This window comes from Typopeltis vanoorti, chromosome 24, assembly GCF_054136105.1.
Source record: "Typopeltis vanoorti isolate ZY-2024b chromosome 24, IOZ_Tvanoo_1.0, whole genome shotgun sequence".
Taxonomy (NCBI): domain Eukaryota; kingdom Metazoa; phylum Arthropoda; class Arachnida; order Uropygi; family Thelyphonidae; genus Typopeltis; species Typopeltis vanoorti.
Window position 1 is genome coordinate 12,485,984 of NC_143572.1, and position 19,412 is coordinate 12,505,395.

Consider the following 19,412-nt stretch of genomic DNA (forward strand, 5'->3'; position numbering starts at 1 on the left):
ACTCCTTTCTACACATTGCACAGCATCATTTATGCTGATAAAGTGCTCTTTCAATAATTCCACTATATCCCTTGCAATGGTCACTCTGCCGTCATGACTATCCACCAGTGTCAACCTGTCATAATTATTTTTCCTCTTGCCTGCCACATAGCAGAAGAATTTCTTTGAATTAACCTTGGTCTCACACACCAATCAACTCTAATACTGCATCTTTTCATTCTTTACCATGCTCGTCGCATTCCTAGCCCACTCTTTATGGATCTGATTGCCACCAATGTCTTATACCTCCTCGACAGCATTTTCTTTACCAACACAGCTTGTTAATTTAACTGGGCACTATGATTATGGATGCTCTGTAGTCAACTAGCATCTATTTACTTGCCCAACTACTGGAATGCAGTTATACATTGCTTGTATCAGATACTGCCTTATGAATTCCCATGAACTGTCAGCATCTTTTTTGCACAGGCCATCTTCCCAACTTATTGATGCTAGTTGACTACAGAGTGCCCATAATTGCTCATTTTATAATACCACATCTATCCTTTTTTTTGGCAGTAACCTTTTCTTGTTTCGCTACTTCCCGCACAAGTACCTCATGGTCACTCTCACCAACTGGCGAGGATGTTAATACCTAATTAAAACTACGTCTTTGTCAGGTTAACACTAAAGCCTCTAATTACTTCAATCATATGCTGCTTAATTTCGCAATTGGAAGAATAGCGGAATGCACCCTTCGAATGGAAAAGACTTGGGTTCGATTGTTGGTGAGGATGGGCGATATATGGAGTTGATGGTATTAGTGTCGTAGTTGGAGAATTAAGTAGTAGTGAAGAGGATGAGATGTATTAGTAGTACAGTAGTGTGCACGCATACGAGTCCTTGGACTCCCTGGTCGGTGTTATGTAATAATAAAGTCTCCCAAGAAAATCACCTTTTTACATGCCCTAATTTGAATGTGCCTAAACATTTCAATCATTTGTATTCATCATCCTATCAGATATATTCGCCTATTCATTTTAATTTCACACTATACAGATTCAAAATGTGCACATATACTATCAACTTCTGCACTTTGTGGACACAATTCCTCTGCAATCATTAACAGTACTTCCCCTTCTGTTTTCACCTTCCTATCCTTTCAGAAAATTGTATATCTTTCAATTTCTATTCCTGATATCACATCATCCTCTACAACCACATTTCCCTTATATCGATTATCTTTGGGTTTACATCATCATCAAATTCCTGATATATACCCTCAAGGGGTGATATGATATGATAGTACTACATGAAAAATTACATCATTACTAACTTCCCATCTACAATTTTCCTCCAAATCAATCTGTCACCTGTCAAGACTCCAACATTATCAGATCTTATATTTCTATCTTCTAAGTTACTTTTTACTGTATAAATCTACCTATATCTTGGTCTTCCTCTGTTTCTTTTTTCTGCTAACCTAGCAGAGAAGACTTGTTTCGCTAATCTTTTCTCTCCCATTAAGTGACCATACTAATGCATTCCTGGAAGCAGATAATTCAGACCTCTCATATCTGCAGTCTTTAGTCTTTGGTCAAGTGTTATACTTCTGACCCAGCTATGTTGGGAATAAGTAGTATATTGGTTAGATGAATTGGTGATTGGCTCTCTGAAAGATACCAGCAAGTTGTGTATAATGAGGTAGTGTCTCAAAAAAGATGGGTAATCAATGGCATGTCACAGGGTTCTATTCTTGGGCCCTTGCTGTTTAACGTTTTATAAATGATATATCATGTGGACTCACTGGGGATCTTCAACTGTTTGCTGATGATGCAAAATTGGGGAGAATTATAAGTAATACTGCCAGTGTTAATTCCGTTAATTCAGGCCTCTCATATCTGCAGTCTTTAGTCTTTGGTCAAGTGTTTTACTTCTGACCCAGCTCTCAGATCCCTAAGTTAAAATTGGCTTGAATACTGTCTTGTATATAGCTAATTTAGTGTTTTGGCTAATTTCTCTCTTATTCCATATAAATTTATTCAATTGACTCCCCACCATACCAGCTTTGCTGATTCTTCTTCTTCTTCTACGCGTTATTCCCGCTTCCTATGCAGGGTCCGCGTGTTACTTAGATGCGACTTCTTGTTAGTACTACTCCCAACCGACCCGTCGCCTGGTCTGCCGCTGGGGGGGGGGGATATATTTTTGACTGTAGAGGCGCATGTTCACGGGGCCGGTTTGCCTGTTTGCGGGATGAAAAACCCAGATAAACTGGTGGAAAAAACCCTACTGACCGCGCCCAAGACCGGCTAACTTGGCTATGCCTGAGGAAGATCCTCAAATTCCTCACGTCTACAACGGGAATCGAACCTGGGACACTCCTTCCCCAGGCATATGGTTGCGAAGCGCAAAGCCACTAGGCTAACCGCGCAGTCACCAGCTTTGCTGATTCTGTTGTCTATTTCCATATTTAATTTACCATCTTCACTAAAAATCGTGCCTAAGTACTGAAATGTTTTACTTGTTCCATAGATTCTCCATTCACAAAGTAGATCTTTTCAATGTTTCTGCCTATTTGCATTGTCCTTTTAATGCTGACCTTCATACCACATGTTAGATCCTGAATGGAGAGCTTTACAAGTAAATTCTTTATTCAGGATTTAACATGATAAATACTACTAATTAAGAAGATATCTGCACATCAGCTAATAATTATGAAGTATTATTTTATGTTATGTAATAACATGTAGTCCATGTGTGCCATATAGTGAGAGTTATTCCTGCATAACCGAAATGAGAAGCAGAGAATTTTGTGTCAAAATACTAAGAATTGTTAAGTTATTTGTAATTGCCATCAAGCTGACTAGTACATTACGAAATTCTGAGAAAAATTATAAGTAGTAATCCGGAATAATCGTGTATAATCTGTACAAGTCGAGCGAAGCAATGGAGGCTATACCTACGCGGAAAATGACGTCAAAACGGCTACCTGGAATAATGTAACCTACCAGATTAGGGAGAGTGTAGGATCACCCAAGGGGCATGAACGATGGAGTTCATGGGTGAAAACCACATCGAATAGAGGACACCCAAAAAGGGTGAATAAAAGACAAAGCGCACCATTTTACAGGGCTTTTTCTTCATCGGTTTCTGGAATCGAGTTTTAAGAGGTTTGTCGTGAGAGAGAGCCGTGGATCGACTACAGTGATGACAGATTCTGTTCTTGAGAATGCTTGAAGATTTCCAAGTGGAGCTGACTGAGATATGACGGCATATGCAGAATCGAGCCATAGCAGAATGTCCCATTGGAGGAAGTTTCCTGCGGAGAGGTAGACAGCACACCACAGTCGGAAATGATTAAAAGAAAAGCGTAGTGCATCACCAGGCGAAAAGACGGCCGATGAATATACAGTAAGGTAATCCAGATCTACATGAGATGGCGGCATGAAATCTGAAAGGATCCGGTAATGTAAAGATTTTCATTCTATGTTAAAAATCGCTTAGAAGAATAAGAAATTTGTGTATACTGTAAACTAAAGGACACTAGTAGAGAACTTTTAAGTGAGAAATTGATTGAATTAATTTAGACCCTGTGGAACAAACAAGAATTGTTGATAGGCAGTATTTTGATTGAGAATGGCTAGGATTGCTTAATGAGGTTTAGAATTATTTTAGTTATTGATAGAGTATTAACGAAGGTGTTCAATGCGTGTTCTGTGAATAACTTGTGAAAGGAATTATATCCTAGTAGTATTATGCTTACACTTAATCTTATCCTTTTGTAATTGAAGGATTTAGCATACTCAGATTCAATGTGATTTAGTATGAACCTTAACTTAGAGTGAATTTTGATCCATTGAGTATTTGAATTTTCTTAACTGTAAATGTTTTGTTTTTCCAATAAACATATTTTGTACCTTATACCTGAGTTTATGCCTGATTACAAATTCAAACCATCACTTATGAAATAGAACCTTTTTGGCGGGAAGGAATTTAGATATAATTGCTTAAGTGAGATGCGAGTCACGACTGCTAACTGAATCTGCACAGCGCTAGCGTGAGATTAATTATTGTGTGTATCCTTTTTGAATTTAGAATTATTTCCCTGAACAAGAGTCTTCTCTGTTATAGGATGTTGGTTGACGCAACATAATATAAATTTTGCCAATATCCGAAGAGGAGATAAATCTGAATTAATATTTTAAGGGCACGACAGTAGATTAGAAGGAGGGCTATTTAGAGGTAGAATCAGATATAATATAGAGGAAACAACGACATAACAATAGAAACAGCCGTATTTAACACATATCTATTACAACAGTCATTCACTGTAGTCAGAGAATCTCGCAGACTTTTAGTGGATTTATTTAGAAGTATAAGATCATCTGCATAAAGCAAAGATTAATATCTCCAATTTTGATATCAGGTTTAATACCACTTTCCTTCATTTTTTACCTCTGTTATCCATATAGATAATGAATAACAGAGGGGGATAATGTACATCCTTGTCTGACACCAAATTTAACATTAAACCACCTTCCTGTACTTGCTTCAATTCTAACTGCTGACTTACAACTCAAATCAAGACTAAGTATTGCTTGATATCACGTCCCATCGACACCATATAACTGTAGCGTTTCGAATAGCTTCTCTCTTGGTACCTTGTCATATGCCTTTTCCAGATCTACAAAATGTAAATACAGATCTTTGTTATATTCCCATGATTTCTCAACTATCTGTCGTAAAGTGAAAATCTGATCCTGGCAGCCTCTATTTGGAAAGAATCGAGCTTGTTTTTCACCAAGCTTCTCTTCCACAATCCTTCTCAAGTAACTTGCATATCTTACCAGCAACACTCAGAAATACCTCTGTAATTCTCACATTCAGTTTTATTTCCCTTTTTATATATATATGAGTACTATGAGAGCTCTACTCCAATCATCTAGAATTCGTCCTTCTGAACTATGCAGTGCAGCCACTACAAGACTTTTATACCACCATACTTCAGCATTTCTGGTCGAATATCATCTATTCCTGCTGCCTTTCCAAATTTTAAGCCTTTGATGGTTTTTTTCTACTTCAAGTATGGATATGTATTCCTGACTGTATGCCTGTTGAGTGTTTTTTACCACTGCTTGTTCATTTAGCAATTTCTCGAAGTAATTACTCCATACTTCAAGGATATCTTTTTCTCCTGTTTTCATGTCATTTTTATCATCTCCAACTCCTTTTACAGTACTCTTTCCTCCATTTCTGAGCTTCTTCAATAACCTCCAAAATATTTTGCCACCTTCTTGATATTTATTTTCTATGTTCTTGCCAAAGTTCTGAACTATGCAGTGCAGCCACTGTAAGACTTTTATATCTCCATACTTGAGCATTTCTGGTCGATATCATCTACTCTTGCTGCCTTTCCACATTTCAGGCTATTGATGGCTTTTTTCTACTTCAAATATGGATATGTATTCCTGACTGCATGCCCGGTCAGTGTTTTTTACCACTGTGCTGTCATCACTGCTTGTTTCATTTAGCAATTTTTAAAAGTAATTACTCCATACTTGAATAATATATTTTTCTCCTGTTTTCATGTCACCTTTATCATCTTTAATTCCTTTTATAGCACTCTTTCCTCCATTTCTGAGTTTCTTCAACAACTTCCAGAATATTTTGCCGCCTTCTTGATATTTATTTTCTATGTTCTTACCAAAGTCCTCCCATGACTTTTGTTTAGCTAGTTTTACAGAGTGTTTTAACTTTCTTACATTTGTCTCAGTATTCTCTAAGAGCACAAGCTGACTTATTTGCCAGAACTTTTGATATGCTTTTTCTTTTCTTTCACTGCCTCTTTAACTTCCTGTGTCCAACATGGAGTTCTGATTTTTCTACCCGTACAGACAACCTCACTACATGCCTCTCTGGCTGAATCAATCAGTGTTTTCTTCAGGGCTTGCCAATGAATCTCCAAGGTTTGGTTCCTGTTCTCAAACTCTTTCATTTTTTCTTCAATAATTTTTGTGTAATTTAGTCTACAGTTCACAACTGAGGGCTGTTCAACTTTTATTCGCTTTAAAGCTTTCTTACATGTTCTTCTTTTCAATATGAAATTCAATTTTATCCTACTCAAGACTAAATGGTGATCACTTCCAATTTCAAATCTTCTGTACATTCTGGTGTCCTGCACCAGGGAGAAAACATCACTATCAACAATAACATAGTCAATGAGACTTTTCTTATTCCTTGCCATTTCTCTCCATGTGAATTTGTGTACATTTTTATGTTGGAACATTGTGTTAGTAATAACCAGTCCATGTCCCGAGCAGAAATTCAACAGGTGTTTGCCATTATTATTAGCTTTGCTCTTTTCTCCAAATATTCCCAATGTATTTTTGTATGTCTGGATATCATTTCCTATGCTGCTATTTAGATCTCCAACAAAGACCAACTTCTCATTCTTCATTATGTCAGTTGCTTTCTCTAAAGCCTCAAAAAATTCATCCACTTCTACCTTAGTAGAACCATCTGTGCAACCATAGGCACAAATAAGTCTCATTGTCCAGTTACCCATTCTCATATTTGTCCACATCACTCTACTTGAGACTGTCTGCCATTGAAGAAGATTAGCCTCGTATTTTGTGTTGAATACTATGGATACTCCTTTTATTTGACTGTCATTGCCTGTATATAACATTTTGTATGATCTCACTAGTTTTTGCCTTTTTTGTTTCGGTTACCCCTATTATGTCGATCTGGTACTCATACAATTCCTCAGCTAGCTCCATTTCTGGGCATGTTTTGCCATGCAGGTTTCTAATGTTGACAGTACCAATCGTGACCTCTAGTGATCTTGAGTTAGGGTGGGTTTTAGGATTTGTTCCAGTAGCTGACTTTTCACTGTTTGTCCTGGTTCCCTGGTGAAAACAATGGGGTCCCTTGTTTCATGCCGACGTCCCAGCCGACATGAAATTCTGTCATGTTGTAGCACAATTTTTAATTTTGGTTTAAGCCAATAAGTCTGGCTAAATCCCAAATTGCCAGCCCATCTTTGTTCGTCCAGTATCCAGGTAGGTACCTAACATGGTGCACCACGAGAAAGTGAGGATTGGACATTAAGTTAGAAGCCCCGATCAGGGCTTCTGACCTTCTCCTCTCAGTTATATAGCTTTCATTCTACTGATTCAATCAATGCAACAAACTTCCCTCTTATTTTGAATACTCCTGTGTCTTTGAGGGCAGTCTATCAGCATCAACAATCTCTACTCTATTTGATCAGACCACTCATGTTTCCATGATCCTGGTTGCCATTCATACCTGTCTCATTCTCACATTCATGCATTTCATCATCTTGTCCTGCTGCAACCACATCTTCAACCTTGAATCCATTTTTCTTCTGTCGCACAGAAGAAAAATGGATTCAAATGTTTGGATGTGTTATGCTGATTCACAAGTAACCTTTGATTGTTAGCAGCATTAAATTCTTGATTTGTGCCTTCTCAGAAAATGATAGCCTTTCTAAATGCTCAACACCAAGCCCATTCAAATACAATCCATCAACTTTAAACCATTCCAACTTTCTTTCAAATTCACACTCTTGAACCTTTGCCTCATACAACTCAGCGATCTTGCTATTCATTATCTCTGCTCTCCTTCTCAATTCACTATTATCATATCTGGGCAACACACTAACAACTTTTCCAACAACGCTATTATCCTTTACCTCCTGCAATAACTTCGTCTATAAACTTTTTTTTTTTCACTAAGTCATTTGTGTCCTCTACTGCCACTAAATCCAATGGCTGTTCTTCCCTTCTCTGCAAAACTCTACTTATTTGTTTCAATGTTCCCCAGGAAAGTATGTTTTGTGTAATTTATTAGTCACCACACTTCTAATGACTGAGTTCCTGTACAATGATACACGATTATCCTTTGACTCTTTCTTTGTAATATTAACTTTCTTATTCTCATTCGCATCTACCAATCTCTTCTTTAGGTAATCTCATCTTCAAGATGCTTCATTTTAATTTTCATTTTAATCAACTCCTACCAAAGCTCCCCTACTATGGGCCTGATGCTAGCTCCCATTTCTAAATGTTGTAACCTATCAATACTTTTCACATATATAAATGGCTTCTTTCTTTTCAATCACTCTAACAGTACACAAATCTTTCACATTTTTTGGTGCATTCATGAAGCAATTCCCACAATGCATTCACTTGGAAAAATCCAGTGCGCAACCTGATCTTCATGCTGAAGTGTTCCATGCTGCTGCACACATGCATTTCTTTATGGATGCTATATTCTGAAAGCAGTAGCAATAGAACAAGCAAGTAGCAAAACACGAATAAGCAAACAAAATTTCAACAACAAACTACTGAATGGCAATTGTATTCAGAATGAAAAAATGAAGCACAATTATATGATAAAAAGCTCTGGCAAGTTTGAAAAGAGGGTAAGATAGTTACATTGCATAAAGGTGGTTTCTAGAGAGATGCAGCAAACTATATACCAATTAATACATCAGGAGTGGTTTACCAATTAATATAACAGGAGTAATGGATGTTGTTAAAGTATTAGAAAAGTTGCTTAAAGGTAAAGAAATCCAACATTAGGTGGATGGGGATGTGATATTCTATAGTGGGCAGCATGGTTTTGTAAGGAGGGGATATGTGTCTTACCTTAGTAATTTATTCACATTTTATAATAAAGTGACAGCAAAATTGGATAAATGAAATAGCTACACCATGATATTGCTGGACTTTGCAAAGATATTTGACAGAATATCACATGGAAAAACTATTACAAAAGTTGGAGCAAATGGGAATGGATATGAAGCTAGAAGCATGGATTGGGAAGGGGGGAATGAAAGACAAAACCAGAGAGTAGTATATGGTGGAGTGGAATCTAGGAGAATGGAGTGACCAGTGGAGTACTTCAAGGTTCTATACTAGGGCCACTACTCTAATTTGTATATCAATGATATAGGGCAGTGGTGTTCAACCTTTTTTACTATGCGAGCTACTTTTCCACTAAGTTATTCGGCGATCTACTCACTTATATAGATCGCGTTCCCACAACCTGATATCTGATTACACACAACTATGCAGTTAAATGCGCTCACTCACTCCGCAGGACCCACTCTCCTAGCCCTAAAAACTTTAAAGAAACTAAAAACTTTATTTGTGTATCTAAAAATTTATTTATCATTTTTAATTATTTTAATACAACAAATAAAACAAATATATCAGAATAAAATATTTATTTCTCTATTTTGGAAAACCAATGTTAGAAAAAACGACAGATTGATTACAAACTCACAAGTAATAGGAAATGCTGGTTGATTAAAAAAAAAGTTAATGTGAAATTTGGCATTAATTGGACCTCACAATATTTTCATAGTCAGGTTGATATGAAGAAGTGGCCAATTGCAGACAAACATACAAATGATTGTTTGTAATTTGGTTTCTTAATTTATTTTTTATGACGTTCATATTTGAAATAGCGGATTCTGACAAGTATGTCAATTCGAAACACAACAGAATTTTTCGCGAATATCAGTTAATATTGGAAAATTTTCATGTGTATACTTCCAAATGAATTCATTGTTTATTGATTTTAAATGTAAACTATTCTGAATGTTTATTATCTCAAGTTCTACTTCAGCTTGGTTTATATCAAACAGCCCACTAATTTTATTTGAAATTTCTGTGATGTTCAAGTTTTCTTGAAATGGATTATTGATAAAAGATACGATCATTTCAGTTTTATTAAAATCTTTAAATCTTGAATTTATTTCTTCCTCAACTAATTGTATTTCACAAATAAATTATTTTAAATCACAGCGAAGCATTTCTTGATTTTGTTCAAAAATATTTAATAAATATGGGAGATGTCTAAATTCACGGTCATTTATATTTTTCTTTAATAAAAGTAAGTATTGTTGGAAACTTTTTATTGAACTTAACATGTAAATTAAATTTTTATCTCTACCTTGTAACTCTAAATTTAAATTCCTTAATTTTGTACAGAAATCTACTAAAAATGATAAGTGTAACAACCATCTTTTATCACTCAATTGTGGATAAATATCCTTTTTCATCAAGAAAATTTTTTATATCGTTAATTAATACAAGAAATCTTTCTAAAAATTTACTTCTGCTGAGCCAGCGAAAATTATTGTACAACAGAAGTTCCCTATCATCATCTGCCTGTAATTTAAATAACCACCGTTGCAGGACTTTTCCTCGAACAGAATTTACAATTTTAAATGTAATATCCAAAACATCTTTTGTGTTTAATCTTTTACTACACAGTACTTGTTAGTGGATAATATAGTGGTACGTTAAAATATCTGGATATTTGTCATCGTTTTTACATAATGAAAGGAAGCCTGATTTATTACCTATCATTGCAAGAGAACCATCAGTAGTAATAGACACAAGTTTAAAAAGCGGAAGTTTGTGTTGTTTCACAAATTCATCAAATGCCGAAAAAATGTCTTCTCCCATAGTCCTTCCCAATAATGGAAAAATTTTCAAAAGTTATTTACTTGAATAACTTGAAATACCATGCAAATAAATACCATTAACTGAGCAGTATCAGTGAAGTCGTTTGATTCATCAAATTGTAATGAAAATGCAACACACTGGTGAATGTCTGACATTGAGTATTCAGATCAGCACTTAAAATTTCAACTCCTCTCATAACCATTGTTCTGGAAAGTTGTAAATCTTTAATATTCAAAATGATTTCATTTTTATTTTTAAAATTAGAAAATAAAGATTCTGCTGCTGCAAGAAACAATTCTTTTATTAACTCTCCATCAGTAAAAGGCTTTTTTGCTTTTGCTAATAAATGACACACTGTCAAAGATGCAATAGTGGCTGATATTGGTTTATTTATTACTTTCAAAATCATATTTTGTTGTCCAGAAAGTCCTGCTTTTAAATTTATAATTTTTGATTCACGTATTTTGGAATTTTTGGGATAATCTTCATCATATTTTGCATGTAGCGATCAAAAATGTCTCTCACCTTTTTTTTGGAATTGCTACAGATGAATTACAAATCAAACAACAACACTTTCCATTTACCATTGTAAAGAAATAATCCTTTTTCCCATTCCTTGTGAAAATGATACGTCTTTGATTTCTTTGCTACACTCATGATTATCCTCAAATTAAAAAAAAATAACTTTTAAATATTTTATTAAAATAAAAAATGTTTATAACTTATCAATTAGCGAACAAAATAATGATAAATCCAACGATAAATTTAGAGCAACTGAAACTGAACTTCCGACAGTGGGTAGTGTGTGATGTAGTTACCAGTAAACACGATTATAAACTAAATGCATACGACGTGCTTTGCTTATAATCGCATTCACTTGGCTTGCTGTTTGACTTCCACTGATCCAAATTAATTCATTTACCCAGACTTATAAGAAAATTACTGATTTGACAATTTTAACAAAAAATAAATAAACAATAGCAATACACTTAAAGAGAATTAAAAAATAATACAAAATAATGATAAATAAAATATTATGTTTTCAGTTTTAATTAAATTTGTAAGTAAGGAGGAATAAACAAGCGATCAACCAAAAATCGCTCCTCGATCGACAGGTTGAACACCACTGATATAGGGAAAGATTTAAGAAGCAATGTTCAGTTGTTTGCTGATGATGCAAAACAGAGCAACAGTTGATAAAAGTGATACAGATATTCAGCATGATGATTTAAATAAATTGGCTTTGTGGGTAAAGAATTATGATTGTCAATTTAATGTTGCAAAATGTAAGGTCATGCACTTTAGGTTGAAAAGGTTACATATGGTGTATCATATTGATGGTATTGATTGCAAGAAATTGATGATGCTAGGTACTCGGGGATAATGGTGGACAGAGAATTGAAGTTCAGAGGACATACAGCAAAAGTTGGTAAAATAGCTCAAAAGATTACTTGGATGTTGAAAAACATGCTAACAAGTAATAGAGAACCTATTATCCCTCTTTATAAGGCTATGATTCGGTCACATTTTGAATACTGTGCACAGATTTGATCATCTGGGTTTCTTGGGAACCAGAAAGTGACAGAGAAGATTCAGAGATGAGTGACTAAATTGATTACAAGTATGTGGAATGTTCCCTATGAGGACAGGTTATAGGTTTGTGGGTTACAAAGTTTAGCTGATAGGTAGAAAAGTTGTACTACCATTATAATACTACAAAAATCAAAACATGAATGAAGGCTTTTGGTTTTGATGCTGAATGTTGTAAACATTTTATATTTATTGAAATGTAAAATGAAGCATTCCTTTGCTTAATTCTTCCTGCCAAGAAACAAAAGTAGACTTCCAGTTCACCCTGTAAAAAAACAGCAGAGAAATCAATGAAATTTTTTTTAAGAAAGCAAAGTGAAGCATTTTTCTTAAATTCCCCGCCCCCATTGTGTTTTTATTTTCTGAAAGTGCAAGTGCATACATAATATATAGTTATTTATTTTATTTTTAATGTGCTAGTTTATTACCTGAAGTCGGGTGCATATAAACTACTAATACCTCCTGCAGTGAGAATAGCTGGAATGCCCCATGCTACTATATGATATAGCGTAGGCTTTCTGTAAGTAAATAATATACACAATTGTAGTTTTATTTCTTACTTGAAAAAAAAAAAAAAATAAAATAAGTTAATTTGTTAATTTAATAGAAAAAACTGTCAGGATTATGATAATTTGTTAATTTAATAGAAAAAACTCTGTCAGGATTATGATAACGTTTAATTATATCCAGGTTACATGGATATCTTGAGTAACTTAGAACAACAACACTTATCTAAAACAAAGCAATGTATGCATTTGGTATTATATACATTTATGACTTCTAAGTATTTAATAAGTATGAATGATGTCCTGATTAGATTGACCCTCTGGGTATTATTATTTACTGACTTTGGTTGCTGGAACAGCTGAGTACTATTTGGGTAATACTAGTGTTCCCCAGATTTTTGACAGCATCTGGCAACCATAATTTGTCCACATGAGCAAAATTTGTTTGGTTGACTGCTAAGGTATGGCTGATTCAATAACAGCCTCTGGCTTTAACTCTGCTTCCAAAAAAAACTTTATGTGATAAAAGAATTTCCAGAGTACAAGCATGGTCCACTAGATGTTTGCAATTATCTATTATAAATGCCTTGATTGTGAATAAGTAGAATAGTTTGCAGCTTCATGGGATCCCAAGATACCAGAAAGGGAGTAGACCAAAGATAACAGACCAAACCACAAGTCATTATTTTGCAAATAATTATGGTTTTTTTCCTGAGAATCCCTGTACACATGATGTATGGGGATAGTATATATGCTTTTGATTTTACAGAGGTTATACTGACTGGAAGAAATGTGTTTTTCCATGAAGGTTAATTCTTTGTACAAACGAGAAGAAATGGATCTTGATCTTTTGGAAAAGGAGGGATCTAAAAACCCATAAGTTTGGGAGATGGGAAAGGTATTTCTTAGTGTAAGTGTGATTTTTTTTGAACACCGAATAAAAGCTTTTACAGCAAGAATTCTAGTAACTAGTGTCAAGAAATGATAAACCATGATTTTCTTTTTCTACAGCAAACATATTATTGATGTAGTTCAACTTGGAGTTTTTGATGGTGTTGAGAGTACCTTCCATCCAATAATCTTCCACAAAGAAGTTAGACTGTGTGTGTGTGTGGGGGGGGGGGGGGTCATGGAACGACTCACAGCAGAACCCTCCAGCTGTCTGTCTGATAATTATTGGTAATCCACACAAGTATTCAGAACAAATATCAATTAAAATAATTAATTTAATTAAGATTTTAGACTAACAATACTGATGTCAATACACACACACAGGGTGGCCATAATTAAAGAGGTGTACAGAGCCCCGAAGCGACAAATGTATTGGACGAAATTCAACCAAACTTAGCGTAAATACACTTCATAACATGTGGTTTTTTTATTTACAGAAGATAAAACACAGTACAAATTCCTGCCACGAAGTCATGCATTTCCCAAAGCATGGCTACCTCATCTGCCTGATCTCAATTCTTGTGACTTTTGGTTGTATGGTCATCTGAAACACATGGTGTAAGGACAGGTTCCTGATTTAGCAACCTTGAAAGACAAAATAATGCAGCATGTGAGGCCAAGCAATGTAGATCTGTGGTGTTCTGCTGTAGAAAATGTCATTCACAGAATGCAGTTCTTACATCTGAAAGGAGGACATATTGAACCACATCTGTAAATTATATGAACATGAAAATTGATTTGTTGCATCTCTTCTAGCCATTACTGTTTAATTAATCCCAAACCACATGCTTATAGTGCCAAATATCCCCTTGCAGAAGAATTTTGTACTGTTTTTTTATCTTGTTATATAAAAATCTCCATGTTCCAGAGTGTACTTACACCAAGAAGGAACTGTTTTGGTTGAATTTCGTCCAGTATATTTTTTGATACAGCACTCTGAATACCTCCTCTTTAATTGTGGCCATCTTCTATTAGTGATCTGTGGAATGTTCCCTATGAGGATAGACTGAAGGTATGTGGATTGCAGAAGTTGGTTGATAGGTGAAAAAGGAAGGATATGATAGAAACATTTAAGTTACTTAAAGAGTTTTATAGGATTCATGGTAGGAATGTTTCAGCACTTGGCTAGAGGACTTGATGTAGTTCAACTAGAAAATATTTTCAGAAGTTACAAGTTGTTCCCAGTATTTCATGTTTATACATCCTTCCCAAAAGTGTTTTGCAGGTGGGTATTATTTTTGTGACATGATGGTATGTATCTCTTGGAAAAGTCCTTCTCTACAAATGTAATGTTTTGATTTGATTTGTGATCCATTAGATGTTTGCAATGTCATCGTTGTCATCTGAGCAATTCAGGTATAGGCTTTTTATGTCCTGTTCCTGCTCAGCACATGAAGTTGATCTTTCCACCTTAATCTTGGACGTCCACGGTGTCTTCTTCCTGTAGGTTTATATGCTAATTTAGGGATCCTATTGTTATTCATCCTTTCTATGTGGTGTAGCCAATTTTGCTGATATTCTTCTATTTCTTGTATGATGTTTTTTGTATCTAATCGTTGTCTTATTTCTGTGTTTTTCTTTTTATGTAACCTAGTGAGTCCCAGGAGAGGTCTTAGAAACTTCATCTGTGCTGCTTCTAGTCTTTGTTTCAAAATCCAAGTTTCACTTCCAAATTTGAGATAGTTAAGAGGTAAAGTTATGTAATCTTAATTGAGTTTATTTAGTCATTTGTTTTCCAAAATTTCTTTTAACCATTCTATTGTAAATTTGTAGTCTTGCTTCCAATTGTGGATCAGTATTGTATTGCGAGATTATATTTCCTAAGTATTTGAATTCTGTAACTTGTTCTATTATTTTATTGTTAAACATAATTTTGACTTTTTGAATGATGTTTCCACACACTGGCATAGCTTTTGATTTTGTTTCAGAGATTTTCATTTAAAATTCTTTTGCCATTTCATTTAGATGGTTAGTTGCAATTTGGAGTTTATCTTCTGAATTTGAAATTAGTACTTGATCAACTGCATAAAGTATTGTATTTAGCTGTATATTATATGTTAATTTAACTCCATCTTTGACAGTTATTTTCTCATTATTTTAGGATTCTGTTTACATAAATGTTGAATAAGATTGGGGGATAAGCCACAACCTTGTCTTGCTCATTTATTTATAATTATAGGTTCTGATAATGTTCCATCTGCAAATTTCTTGTAATATTTTCAACAGTAGATTTCTGTTCAAGTTATCATACGCCTTTTCGTATGTCAATAAATAGAAGAAAATGGGCAGATTAAATTATTTTCTTTTTTCTATGATCTGTTGCATTATGAAAGAGGCATCTGTACATCCTCTTTCTCTTTGAAAACCACACTTCTTCTAAATAATTTTCTGTATATTTAATTAGTCTATTTTTTAAAATGTTTGCATATAATTTAGATGCTGTTATTAACAGAGTAATGCCTCTGTGATTTCCACATTTGTCCTTGGGACCTTATTTGTGAATATTTATTACTGCTCCAGTTTCCCATTGTTTTGATATTTCCATATTTTTTATTATTATTATATAACCCTTCCAAGGAGTCCAAAGACTCATCGAGAGAGGGCACATACTCTACAACTCTGTCTCCACCACTCCACCAACTGCAACTACCTTCATCATCTACACGAACGGCATCTACCGCCGACCACCACCACCACCACTAGTATTTTCACAGACAATCACAAACATCCATGCCCACGGCGAGATTCGAACCCGCAGCCCTTTGGCTGGAGTTCTGAAGTGGATACTCTAACCACTTGGCCAACCAGGCCAGCATTATTGAAGAGTTTAAGGTTTTCTTTTAAGCTATTGTCTGCATATTTAAAGAGCTCAATGCATATTCCATCCAGGCCAGGGCTTTTTCCATTTCTAGAGTTTTTAAATTCTTTTTCTAATTCTTCCATTGCTATTTCATCTGTACTTTCCTGTGTATTGATATCTTCAATTTTGTGAGTTTTGTCATTGTTTTGTATTTCATGCTTTTTATCCCACAATGTTTTATAGTGTTCTATCCAATCCACTTTTGAAATTAGATTATTTCTTAATTGGTCCTTTTTTGCTGTTTGTAGTTGCATGAAAATTTTAAAATGTATTCTTTGTGGTCCAGTGATATCCTGCTCTAGATGTTTGCAATGTATTTGTAATTATTCATGGCTCGTTGATCACCTTTTTTAAAATTTATATTCCCCTCCAAAGATTTCTTTTTCTGCAATTCATGCTTAATGATGTTATTCATCCATTTTAACTCATACCTCATTCTTCCGTCTAATTCTGGGTATACAATACTGCTTTCTTCAACAACCCTCACCATATCCCATGTACTGCTAAAATCTTTCCAAATTCTTATGCCATGGCACTGCTCTGAGTTGGTCATAATCTTTGAAATTCCACATATATCCCTTTTTTACAGAAAATTCTGCATGTCTGATAATCTTGCAGGTCAAGACCACCTGATCACTTTCTACTAGTGAGGCATAGCTATGCTGGTTACTAATATATTCTCTGATGTTATGACCAGATCTAGCACTCTTGAACCTCGTGTCCCCTTCCATTACATGTTGTCCTAGGTAATTATCTCTTAGACGCTGTATAAATTCCATTTCCTTCCCTGCCTATAACCATTTCTCCTTTCAGTTTGTGTCCCCATAGTTAAAATCTCCCATAATAATTCCTCCGCCTGCACTCATCATGTAAATTTGTCAGTATATGCTACCTAGATTCTCCTTTATACTCAGTACAGCAGGAGAACGGGGATGCAGTTCTACTCTTTTTGGTTTTAATTCTTCTACTAACATTAGTAAAATGCCTCAACATAAGTCTGTCAGCAACTAATGTTGACAGAGCATATGTTAGGTTTCAGTTGAGAAATATTGCCATTTTTTTTTAACAAAAAAGAGAAGCTTTTTGTCTCTCAGCATTTCATAATACACTTATTATTATGCAGGCACCTCCATGGAGTCCGAAGACTCATTGCAGGAGACCCAATCTATCATCTCTCTCTGAACCCATTAACAGAAAAAGAACTCGCAAATGACTCTGGCAACCCATTCCACTCATTCACCACTCTCCAAGCAAAAAATCTAGTCCTCACATCCCTACTGACCACACCTTTATTCAACTTCCAGGGATGACTCCTTGTTCTGGTTCCTCTAGCCAAATGATAAAACATTTCCACTGCATTCTATCCTATAAAATCCTTTAAGCAACTTAAATGTTTCTATCATATAACCCTCTTTTTCTCCTATTAACCAACTTCTGCAATCCACACAGGTCTGAATCCTCTCTACTGCTTCTACATCACCAAAAATCATTGTGTAGCCATTTCGTTATCCAACTCAGCTGTTACTCTATTATAAAAAAAAGTTAGTAAATTACTAAAGCATGACCAACCCTTCACAAAGCCATGTTGACCCTCATACAATATCATATTTTTATCTACCCATTCTTGAATTCTCTTTTTTACTGATTTTTCTAATACTTTTACCACCACACCTGAGATACTGACTGGTCTATAATTTGCTACTGTAGTCTTAGACCCTCCCTTATGCAAAGGAATAATTTTGCCCTCTTTCCACTCCCTCGGAACTCTACCAGAGCTGAGACTTAAATTAAACAGCTTAGTCAAAGGCATTGCCAGTTCTCTTTCACATTCTTGCAAAACCATAGCTCTAATTCCACACCTGTATTTACATTGAGATTCTGCAATATCGTAAGGACCTCCAATTCATCCACCTCTGTTCCCACATTAGTTTCTGTCACATAGGTTAAAGCAGTAACCTCACTAGGAAGATATATGCTTGCAAAGTGGTCACTCGGTAACTCAACTATTTTATCTGCGTCCATCTCCTCATGACCATCATCACTCATTAAGGTTAATGTTCCATAGTCATTCTTCCTCTTACTTGCCACATAATGAAAAAACTCTGGGATTTCCTTTGGCCTATTCGGCTAAATTCTTCTCATAATCTGATTTTGCCTTCCTTATCATGCTGGTTATAGAACATCTCATATGCTATTGTGAAATATTGATAATATGATAGTGGCCAAGAATTAATGTAAATTATTTTGAGTATATGTGACTAACATTAGTACTTATTATTGTTGAAATCACAATAGAGCAATTCCAAAACTAAAACTAACTTCTTCAGTGCAAGACAATTTTAAACCCATTATAAGAAGTTATTTAGTACTAGACAAAGGAACATGCTGACAGCAATATCAGCAAGCATATGAGTGAAGTGGTATGTGAGAAACAATTCATATGTTAAGCAGCATACATTCAGCATACATGGAGAGGTCAGCAAACTTTTTCTGAAAAATGTTGGATGGTAAATATTTTCAACTTTGCAGGCCAAGTGATAAATTGAGGATATCATATACTTATACATAAGATAGAAAACAAAATTTGCACAATATGTTTAAACAAAATACAGAATATAATAATGTACAAACAGATTTTTTGGGAAATTAGTGAAAAGTATGGAATTTTGAAAGTTTATTTTTCACTTGGTTAGACTATAATAAATTTAGTTTAATCCTTTATCCAAGTGTGAGCAAACAAAGTTTGCGCCTGAAAGTATCTTCAGGACTGGAGTAAGGTAGTACAACACCGGGCAACTCATAGCAAAGGTGGACCAAGCTAACATCACTCCTACCTCAGTGTCTCTCATAATGTAAAACACATCTCCTTGCGGATATGTATAATGTTATGCATTAAGAGAAGGGCCACTACCCAGAATAGTTTTGACCTTTATTGAGGTCTCTTCAGTGGGAGCCAGGCCCAGACGTGGAGATACCAGGCAGAAGCAACAGCAAGGTCATCTCTACCTATAGGTGTTGCCA

The 19,412-nt window shown here is 35.0% G+C and overlaps 1 protein-coding gene across 2 annotated transcripts in view; it reads right to left on the bottom strand.

Moving 5' to 3' along the window:
* Positions 1-19,412, bottom strand: part of LOC150092929 (G protein-coupled receptor 143-like) — a 100,957-nt gene that overhangs the window by 49,385 nt on the left and 32,160 nt on the right. For both annotated transcript variants that reach the window (XM_090413894.1, XM_090413893.1), the window contains exon 5: positions 12,503-12,592. In XM_090413894.1, the coding sequence (XP_090270020.1) occupies positions 12,503-12,592 (90 nt within the window). The remainder of the gene's footprint in view (positions 1-12,502; positions 12,593-19,412) is intronic.